At 41.9% G+C, this 9,718-nt stretch overlaps 3 protein-coding genes across 3 annotated transcripts in view; 1 reads left to right on the top strand and 2 right to left on the bottom strand.

Moving 5' to 3' along the window:
- The window catches only part of fgf12a (fibroblast growth factor 12a), a 56,245-nt gene extending 56,036 nt beyond the window's left edge, over positions 1-209 (bottom strand). Inside the window, exon 1 of the mRNA XM_053882937.1 lies at positions 11-209. The gene's annotated coding sequence lies outside the window, so the exon portion shown is untranslated. The remainder of the gene's footprint in view (positions 1-10) is intronic.
- Positions 210-1,897: 1,688 nt separating this feature from the next.
- parla (presenilin associated, rhomboid-like a) lies at positions 1,898-5,351 on the top strand. Its single transcript, XM_053882926.1, has 10 exons — positions 1,898-2,037; positions 2,457-2,634; positions 2,730-2,834; positions 2,900-3,032; positions 3,092-3,187; positions 3,992-4,141; positions 4,231-4,301; positions 4,359-4,460; positions 4,536-4,633; positions 4,923-5,351. Exons 1-10 carry the CDS (start codon positions 1,958-1,960, stop codon positions 5,059-5,061), a joined length of 1,152 nt encoding a protein of 383 aa, XP_053738901.1. The 5' UTR covers positions 1,898-1,957; the 3' UTR covers positions 5,062-5,351.
- A 20-nt stretch (positions 5,352-5,371) lies between these two features.
- extl2 (exostosin-like glycosyltransferase 2) lies at positions 5,372-9,426 on the bottom strand. Its single transcript, XM_053882924.1, has 5 exons — positions 8,643-9,426; positions 7,346-7,797; positions 7,201-7,271; positions 6,998-7,110; positions 5,372-6,405 (listed from the first exon to the last, which is right to left on the bottom strand). The coding sequence occupies exons 1-5, from the start codon at positions 8,774-8,776 to the stop codon at positions 6,009-6,011; spliced, it is 1,167 nt and encodes a 388-aa protein (XP_053738899.1). The 5' UTR covers positions 8,777-9,426; the 3' UTR covers positions 5,372-6,008.
- Between the last annotated feature and the right edge of the window lie 292 nt (positions 9,427-9,718).

The following is a 9,718-nucleotide window of genomic DNA, read 5'->3' on the forward strand; positions in this document are numbered from 1 at the left end:
GATTAATTACCTGTAACTCTCTTCCAGCGCCACCAGCAGCATCATTTTCTACAGTATTGTGAAGTCATGTCGCAGGTGAACTTTCAAATGTGACTCTGCAGGCACTGCAGTGCAGCTTCTCTCCGTAGTTTCTAACTTCTTCACCTATTTCCAGAGACAGTCTAGCTCTGGGACGTTTGTGGAACTTGTCCAGGAGTCAATAGCAGCACCTGACGTCATCCGCTCTGCTGAGATCTGCAGCCTCTGTCAGGTCCTGTTTGTAAAGACGACAAAAATGTTACTGCTTAAAACAACAGAAATTGTTTTCTGGCTGCAGTTTTTGTCCTGTTTTTATCAACTGACAGTTATTCCGAGCTATATTTTCAGAAGCTTTGAATCACTAAAATAGTAATTTGGTATCTACATACAGTGGTACCTCGGCTCTCGACCACAATCCATTCCAGAAGCGAACTGTTCGAAATCTGAATCGACTTTTCCCATTACAATGAATGGAAAAAGAAATGATGCGTTCCAAGCCTTAAAACAGGCTTTTGTAGGAGTGAATGTAGAGTGTCTGCTGCAGGTGCGCTGTTCCTCCGTGTGTGGCCGCTGCATGTGGGAGGGGTTGCCGAGTGAGTGACGTCTCTCCAGAAGTGAAGAGGTGCCCGGTGCGTGTCCAGCTCTGAATGTGCGCTTCTGTGCAGTTTGGCTGTGACAAAGTCATAAACCAAGTAACTTAGCTCTGTCCCAGACTCGCCTCATCCCTGTCCCAGCTCCAGCCCACAACAGGACATCAAACCCTGGAGTGAGCGCTCCAGCCTCGGAGGTGTGGAGAGCGAGCACCTCCCCTGTGACACTCTACCACGGTCCAGTGCGGAGACAGGAAAGGTTTTACACCTCAATATGAAGAAGAAACAGTCAGTAAATCAGTAAATGTAACGGGACACGTCTGCATACAGAGGCTGCGTTATACACAATAACAAAGTGCTTTGTGGGTCAGCTGATCGGTACGTGCACGTTTTTTCCAGATTTCTTTGGGGGCGTTCGAGTTCTGGATTTTCGTTCGAAATCCCAAGCAAAAAAATTTCAAAAGTTTGTTCGAATTCCAGGACATTCGAAAACCGAGGTACCACTGTATTGGGAACTTGGAATAGGTTTTCCTCCACCAAGAAAGTTAAAAAAAAAAAAAAAAAACTTGGTTACATGTGGGTCGAAGTAACAGAACAAATACTGCATGCTAAGAGCAGACTACTAAGCTAAGAAGCTACTGACCAGAGAAGCTTGGAAACACTAAGAACCAGAACTCTTGTAACAAAAATAGGTTATAATGACAACTTAATTTAATAGAAATAAACAAAATTCAAAGGAACATTTGTACTGATACAGATTTCTGGCTCTCATTGGAAAGTGTTTGGTAGCCCAGATTCAGCCCCTAGGGACTCAAGTTTTATATGTTTTTATATGTATTTAAACTCATTTACTTACAGTTTAAGAATAAATATACAACTTTCAAATATATCAACACTTTCATCATGTTAGATGTGATGAGGAGGATGTCTAAGCTAGCTTCCGGTGGGGAACTAACTTGCTCTAGCAACCCCTGATGGGAAATTGGAAGATTAGGACGTGAAGCTTGTGTTAAATATTAAATTTTGTTTCATTTTGACATGCTCATTCAGTTTTCCCAGAAGAATAATGGCCATTTCAACAGCTAACCACAGACCATTTTCGTTTTACGTATTATGATAACAGACACGTAAGAAGCGACATTTCAAGTTTCTATCCATTATGAAGAATATAAAAAAAATAGCTTTAGCTGGTTTAGCTTTGTGCGGAATTTTATCACGAGGTAAAAAATAATAAAACACATGCATGTCACTTCCCGTGCTCCGTAGCTGTGCGTTTTTGTCTTCACTTCAACAAGAGGTCCGTGAACGCAACAGAGCGGTGGGCGGAGCTTAGAGAGGTCACAACAAACATGGCGTGGAGAGGAAGTGTATGGAAATGGACCCAAACAGAACTAATATCGTCCAGAAATGTCACTTTTCGACGCTGTAGGTGAGTCATGACAGCGTGACATACCAAAAGGAATCGTTATGAAACACATTTTGGAAGCTGTGGTTAGTTTTTCGAACGCATTAACCCCCGTTTTCTGTACGATTACCTAACTGTCATTGTGAACCGTGTTTCTAGACGATTATCGAATTTTATTTCTCTCATGTGGACTTAATTTACTGTGCAGTCAAGTAAATAATCGGTTATTTATCATCTGCTTCATCGTTGTAACAAACACGTGTGACTTTCTCTTGTCAGTTACAATGATTTATGAACTGTACATGGATTTGATTTGACTGTTACATTTATTTTTTGATTATGTTAGTCATGACATTGAAATAATTTAAAGCAACTAATTTTAATCATTTATTTATTTATCCCACAAACGAATTCAGCTGATATCTGTTTGTGATATTCTTTAGACTGGACCAAAGCAACCAACAGAGATGTGGCTTCCGTCGCGAGGCCAAAAGACCAGAATCAAAACAGAGCAATGTTTCTCAGGAAACTCAAATTCCGTCACCAGCTGAAGCTGCACACAAACCACCACCCAAAATCGTTCGACCTAGTCTTATCAAGCCCATCATGTTCACAGTGGGGGTAAGATTCTGCAACCGCCAGATCAGTATCGAGGCCTTATGTCATGAAGACGTGGTAAGAAAGGTGCAGGTTCGAATGCTCTGACTCCATGTCAGTTTACAGGCTGCTCCTTTGGTACGGCGGCGATTCTTCAGTATGAGACTCTTCGGTCACGGGTTCAGAGGAAAAAGGAGGAGGAGGAGTCTGAAAAAATGCTTCAAGTAAGGCATGCCTGCCTCTCTTCATGCTCCAGATACAGTTCCACCTCCTGTCCTCCTGCCACTAGGGGTCTCAGGACATGGTCTACTGGCACAACTGGTGGAATGAGCTGACCAGCGTTCAGAGGCAGCTTCTTGTTCTGATGTCAGCGGTGGATGACTTTTGGAAATCTCTCAGCGAAGGACAGAAAACTGTCACCGGTAAGAGCGTCCTTTTAAAAGATTGTTTCTTATGATTCATGTGACCTTAATTGTTTCAGGTATCATTGCTGCTAATGTTGTGGTTCTGTGTTGCTGGAGAGTGCCCTCACTGCAAAGGAAGATGATAAAGTACTTCACGGCCAACCCAGCGTCCAGTGAGTGGCTGATGATCGGAAAATATATGTTTTATTGATATTTATTATTTATTTAGGTGGTATGCTCAACACCTGCAACATACTGAGGAAAAACGGTTTGTTTTATATTTTAATAAAAAAGGGCACAAATAAATTCATCACAAGGTTATCTTTTCACACTTGTGAAAATATTTCCCATCATATTTTCATGAGTGCTGCAAAGTGAGCTAGTTTTAAATGTCAGTTCAGACAAAACAGATTTCAGTTTTCACCATCCCTGAGTAGACAATCCAAGATGGCTTCCCCCTTGTATAAACAGACAGTATTTCTATGTTTTGTAATAATGAAACAGGCCAAAAGAAACAATACATTCTGAACCACTGTCTCCTCTTCATCTGGCTGCTTGCCTCATTGCAAAAGTATGTATCCAGAAGTTGCTTATATTCGCACAAGGCAATCGCAAAAATACCCTTAGTGGACGTCGACGTCTTGTTTTCGACTTCAGTTACTTGGAACACACTTGAACTTCACTGTGAAGTCTGATTTAAGTTTGGAGGTAAAACTGGATGCAAATATGGTTCAATCCTGCCACAAAATCTTCCATGCGTTCTGCTGAACATACATTATTTAGGGCCATTTTCCCAAACATTTCAACAAATCCAGTCTCAATAGTGCTTCAAAGACCAGTGAACACAGCTACTGATCTTTTGAGTCAGGACTCAAACGGATGTGAAAAGTTTGTTTTAAGTCGGGGCAACAAAGGATGCCATTTTTTCCCAAATCTTGACTCTACTTTGAAGATTAAAAGTCTGTCTGTCTCCCCAGAGAGCCAGTGTCTTCCCATGTTCCTGTCCACCTTCAGCCACTATTCCGCCTTCCACCTGATGGCCAACATGTATGTCCTGTGGACGTTTTCTTCCACCATTGTTTCACTCTTTGGGAGGGAGCAGTTTCTTGCGATGTACATGTCTGCAGGTGAGCAGCAGCAAAATGCATCATTCTCCATGCAATGAGCTTCACTGTTGTCATCATCATAACCTTCATGATTTCAATGAATGTTTCAGGCGTGATCTCCTCCATGGTTAGCTACATGTGCAAAACAGCCTCTCTGCGCTTCTACCCCTCGCTGGGCGCGGTAAGCTCTTCATATTTCTTGCCTGTTGAACTGTAAATGAGGCATCTGAATGTCCAGTCGGGAGCCATCATGTCCGTCCTGGCTGCAGTCTGCACCAAAGTTCCAGACGCCACGCTGGGAATCATCTTCCTCCCGATGGTGACTTTCACGGCAGCGAACGTAAGCGACTCACGGCACTCGGCGTTGCGTCACAGGTTGATGTTATTTATAAGAAAACACTCTGTTCGGTTCCAGGCTCTAAAAGCCATCGTTGCCATGGATACGGCAGGGCTGATACTGGGTTGGCGGTTCTTCGACCACGCGGCTCATCTTGGTGGAGCGCTGTTTGGAATGTGAGTCAGCGTTGTTGATATTGTTGTGCCAGTAAATTGTGTACATTTTTGGTGTAGAATTTGGGAAATGGAAATGAATGTCGCGGTGATTGATAGAGACAAAACTGAACCAGCAGTGGAGAGGTGAATGAAAAAAAATGAATTGAGATTAAAAACCTGATTCGGTTGGAAGATAATGCTTCGTTGCCTATTGTTCAGTCGCATGTAATTTTTGCTTGTTTACCTTAATGACCGAGCTAATTCCTCACATCCACTGAGATGCTGATCCAGCGTTTTCTCTCTGCTGCAGATGGTATGTTGCCTATGGCCACAATCTGATCTGGAGAAGGAGAGAGCCACTGATTAAGTTCTGGCATGACATTCGCTCTCCTGGTTCCGGTCGATCCGGTCCTGCAGGGGGACCGGTGAACGGTCCGGGCCCACGATAGGAGGCCATAATAAGATGCCAAAACACCCATGGTTCTTTTCTACTCACAGACCTCCAGTAACCTCAGCGTACGCAAGGACACTCATGGATGCAGCATTTCTAACCTCATGTGAGACAAATACAGACGCTGCAAACATCCACTGTCTCTGTCACATTTGTATTATTGACTTTGAACATTGTCTTATGCAAGAAGGATGTAAAACTTTGATTTTGTTAAAGGTCATGGTGTAAATTCTCATATTGACGACAATGAAATTCAAAAGTGGTAATAAAACTAGGTTTGTAAAATTGTTTATTTCACTTTTTTATTTCAATTAAAGTCTTGTTTTATGTTAGGTAGTAACTAGTGGTGGGATTTTAACAAGTTAATTACGATTAATTCATTACAACATTATTATGATTAATTAATACAACTAAAATTAAATTTAAATTAAAGACACGTGGCAGCTAGGACGATAACAACAACAACAAACAACGGAAACAACATTACTTTGCTCAGTCTCGGTTTTATAATTCTAATTTCGCTTATATTACGCACAATTTCAAGACTCAAAATCCGGACTCAATAGTGTTTGTGTCTTTAAAAGCAAATTACAAAGACAATTAAAGAAGTAAATATAGAAAATGCTTCATTGAATTCCAGTTTAATATAAAAAATAACAATGATTCAAGTCTTACACAAAGAATTTACAGTAAATTCTGGTTACAGATCAGCTTATTGTATATGTTTTTTGACAATAAAGTGATAATATTCAGGCAGCTTACTTGACAGCACCACAAACCTCATTTTGGATGCGAGGCATCTTGCTGGGGTTTCGAAGGTGGCCAGGTGGTTCCTTCAGCTGGTGTTGTGGCGAGACTGCTTTTCACACACTACTTCTACTGATGGATAGTGTGGAGTATGCCACTCACCAGACTGCCACATGCATCATTTTGCTCAGTGGGTTTTCATCCTCTGCTCTTGTGGTTGGCATAGCTTGGGAATCCAAACTGGGACAGCATGATGTTGGAGTAGCGTAGCGGCATCAGGCCGTAGATCTCGGCCAGTCTGTTCAGACAGTACGACCTCTGGAGAAGATGTTCTGGGCGATGCCACATCCCCAGGTACCCGCTGCTGGTGTCCTTTTCCAAGTTGCGCAGATCCACAGGTTTGACAAAGACGCCCGAAGGTCTCTGTGCACCACCAGAGACCTTGCTCAGATGCAGCGCCACGGCGAAGTTCATAGCAATGTCATCACAGTTCTGCGTGGCGTCCACCAGGTCGCGCACTGGCTGAGGTTGGTCTTGGAAGACTTGGAGGTAGCGACGGTGGAAGAAAGCAGCTCCGATTAACACCATGGAATATCTGCACAGAGAAGAGGCGCTGTGAAATACAGTGCCATCTAGTGGTGTTCTGGAATATCGCAAGAGAGTGGCAAAGATTATTTTTTATGACGAGCATGATATTAACATAATTGGTGAGAGCAAAAATTGAAGACTAAAGTGCACAATAAACATTTACAATAAATTATAATCTGGAGGAAATACAAATCATGATTGAATTTTATATTAAAAATGACCCCTGTATTGTCAGTCACGGTCACCACAACAGAATATTTACCTTCTTAAACATATCACAACAATTTTCAACAGGTATATTGCATTACATTTTGTTTATATGATGTTGTAGTTAGATTCATTGGCTATTTGCGTCACAAATAAAGAGTTAAAGTACTACAAAAAAACGTTAATCTACGCATAGTTGAAAACTGAATTTAAGTTTATTTTAAAGGTCAACACATCATATTTGAAAATTCAGGGCCCACAGACATCAACATATCGCTATACTGCATCAAATATATTCTGCACAGACAAAAGTGTACCTTTAATACTGGTGACAAAATCGAAATTATAAGATAGGGAATGATTTTTGAGATAAGTTAAGGTGTTTATCTTACCGGTCCCCTCCTCCTTGTTCAAGGTCCTGAAGCTCAAAGCTGCCATAACTATAAACCCCTCCAGCTGTCACATGTTTACGAGGGACAAAGCCAACAATTTGGTCTGGAAATTGCTAGAAATATAATCGTGGAGGAAAGAATCTCTTACATGTCTTATAGCAACCATTGAAACTCATTGAAAGAGAGTGAACCATTTACTTTACCTGCCAGACAGAGAAAGCAAAGCTGATGTCAGGAACACTGACTAGTGTGTCATCATCCAACATCAAAACAGCTGAAAATAGACAAACAAGAGTCAAAATATGATACCGGACATAGTGCTGGTTAAATCCGAACTTTGACACCCACCTTCAGTGTCAATCTCAGGGAAAGGCTGGAGTCTGTTGCGCATGTGATTGGTGTCCTGTGTCTTAAAGAGAACAGGCACCGGGTGAGGTCCTAAAGAGTCCCACAACTTTACAGGCGTTTGTTCCCTGACGTTGTTCCAGACGATGATGATGCGCTGAAGATGAGGAACGGCTTGGTAATGATTGAGGAGTTTAAGCAGAACGTCGGTGCGATTAAACGTTTGGATGATGATAGTAAACTTTGGCTCCCCTGATTCTTTGTCCTCCACGTTGTGACCTCTAGCAGGAGGTTCATTAGAATCGACCGCCCGACGCAGCATTCCCAGGACCCCGGCACTGTTTTTGTCGTCATCCGACGGCAACAGGGCCGCCAGGGCAGCACCTACCAAGAGGAGCAGCAGGATGGGCCACAACAAATGGGTTCTCCGGAGCCCGATCCAGCAGCAGCGCGGCCTAGTGGAGGGAGGAGCGAGCACACGTGTAGTCCGTTAACTTCACAAATATAAATAAACAAATACAGTGGGACCTCGGTTTTCGAACGTCCCGGACTTCAAACAAATCGGAGGTCGAACAAAAATTTAGGGATTTTTCGGTTTCGGATTCTCGAAACGAAAATCCAGAACTCAAATGCCCATGAAAAAAGCCGGAAAAACCATAAAGTGCACGGACCGATCAGCTGACCCACGACGTGCTTTGTTATTGTGTCAGCCTCTGTATGCAGACGTGTCCCGTTAGCTACATTTACTGACTGTTTTTCCTTCATATTGAGGTGTAAAACCTTTCCTGTCTTCGCACTGGACCGTGGTGGAGTGTCACAGGGGAGGTGCTCGCTCTCGACACTCTACATTCACATTCATTGTGGTCGAGAACCGAGGTGCTACTGTATAATATAAATAAATTATTTGACAATTAATACGCTCGTTCTTCGATTTTATGGGACAATATCATGTCACAAAAGTGGAGAAGCGGGATAGGACCACACAAATAGAAAAATGTGAATAAAATAGTGATTCATTTGCAAAGAAGTCTTAAGTAAAAACTCATCAAATTTGGACACCACTGCCTTAAACAATTGGAGCCTAACCTTTTCTCTTATTGAAAATAGATCTAGCAACTGTTAAGCAGAAGCAAACACTCGCATTTTCTTTAAAAACTTCATGTTCAGAACAGCAGCAGCCACATAGTTCGCGAAACAATGCCTCCATATGTTTATTGTCCACTATATTCATTACAGCGTTATTTCCAATGCTTTAAGGGAGGGCTTTTGAAATATTGAAGCACATTCCCACCGTACTCACCTCATTTTGCAAACATTCAGTGAGTCTGTCCCCGTCACCAGGGCGCCATGTTTGTTGACTCTCACCAAAGCCTGTATTCGCGGAGAGGAGCCAAACGTAGCGCGATGACGTAGACAAAATAAACGTCCACTCATTTAACTCCATAAATTAAAGACAAATGTTGACTTATCGACGATGTTACCCTCAATACCATCTTTCAAGGAACACGCCACACAGCCTGACAGATTTACCAACGCTATCTTCAAGTACCATTCAACATGGGCGATAATGACTCAATATAAAAGTACGAAAGAAAAATCTGAATTTAAAATTAATAATTTTAAATAAAAAAAACAATGTATTATCCACAGTGAACCTAATTTAAAATATCATTGTAGGAAATATAAATTCGTTCGTATAATCTCCTCTTTACAGAGACGTTACAATTCTGCAACTTCCGTTTCCGATATTTTTAAGAATAAAAACGCGATCATGTTGGTGATACAATTATATTGTTTTGACGAAACACAGTCTGGAAGAAAAACTGTGACTGTATAAAGCAATGACTCTTGTGGATCAATGAAATAATTTTGAGTACGGATAATATTCCAGCAATGACGGAGAACATGCTTTTCAGCGGTTTTCTTTACAAATGAGAATTCTCGCTCTGCCAGTATCTATCACACATTCTGGGGGAAAAGGGACTTGAAAAGCAGGTTGGTGGATGAAACCAACGGCAAAAACCAATTTTTCCTGTTCTACCAGTCTTGTTTGAAGTAGAACCTTGCATCTGAAAACAGTTTTTAATTTGAGAAAATAGATCAGAAACAATAAGTGGAGGCCTTTTGGTCAGTGAATCACAACTGGAGGGTTGGTATTTTCATTTGTTGAAGCGGTTTCCATAATATATTAAAGATGGTTTGGACATGTACAGATGCGAGAGAGGCAGTACATTGGCAGGAAGATGTTGAGGTTGGAACTGCCAGGCAGAAGGTGGAGAGGAAGGCCAAAGAGCAGATTGATGGAGGTGGTGAAGGAGGACATGAGGTCTGTAGGTTTGAGAGAAGAGGAAGCAGAGGACAGGGTGAGATGGAGGA

This window comes from Synchiropus splendidus, chromosome 13 (genome assembly GCF_027744825.2).
Source record: "Synchiropus splendidus isolate RoL2022-P1 chromosome 13, RoL_Sspl_1.0, whole genome shotgun sequence".
In the NCBI taxonomy this organism is placed as follows: Eukaryota; Metazoa; Chordata; class Actinopteri; order Syngnathiformes; family Callionymidae; genus Synchiropus; species Synchiropus splendidus.

Coding starts and splice junctions, on each gene's coding strand:
- parla (XM_053882926.1), top strand. CDS start 1,958: ATGGCGTGGAGAGGAAGTGTATGGAAATGGACCCAAACAGAACTAATA. Junction 4,142..4,230: donor TGCGATGTACATGTCTGCAG/GTGAGCAGCAGC, acceptor TGAATGTTTCAG/GCGTGATCTCCTCCATGGTT. Junction 4,634..4,922: donor GGTGGAGCGCTGTTTGGAAT/GTGAGTCAGCGT, acceptor TCTCTGCTGCAG/ATGGTATGTTGCCTATGGCC.
- extl2 (XM_053882924.1), bottom strand. CDS start 8,776: ATGAGTGGACGTTTATTTTGTCTACGTCATCGCGCTACGTTTGGCTCC. Junction 7,111..7,200: donor TTGCTTTCTCTGTCTGGCAG/GTAAAGTAAATG, acceptor TTATATTTCTAG/CAATTTCCAGACCAAATTGT. Junction 6,406..6,997: donor GAACAAGGAGGAGGGGACCG/GTAAGATAAACA, acceptor TTCTCTGTGCAG/ATATTCCATGGTGTTAATCG.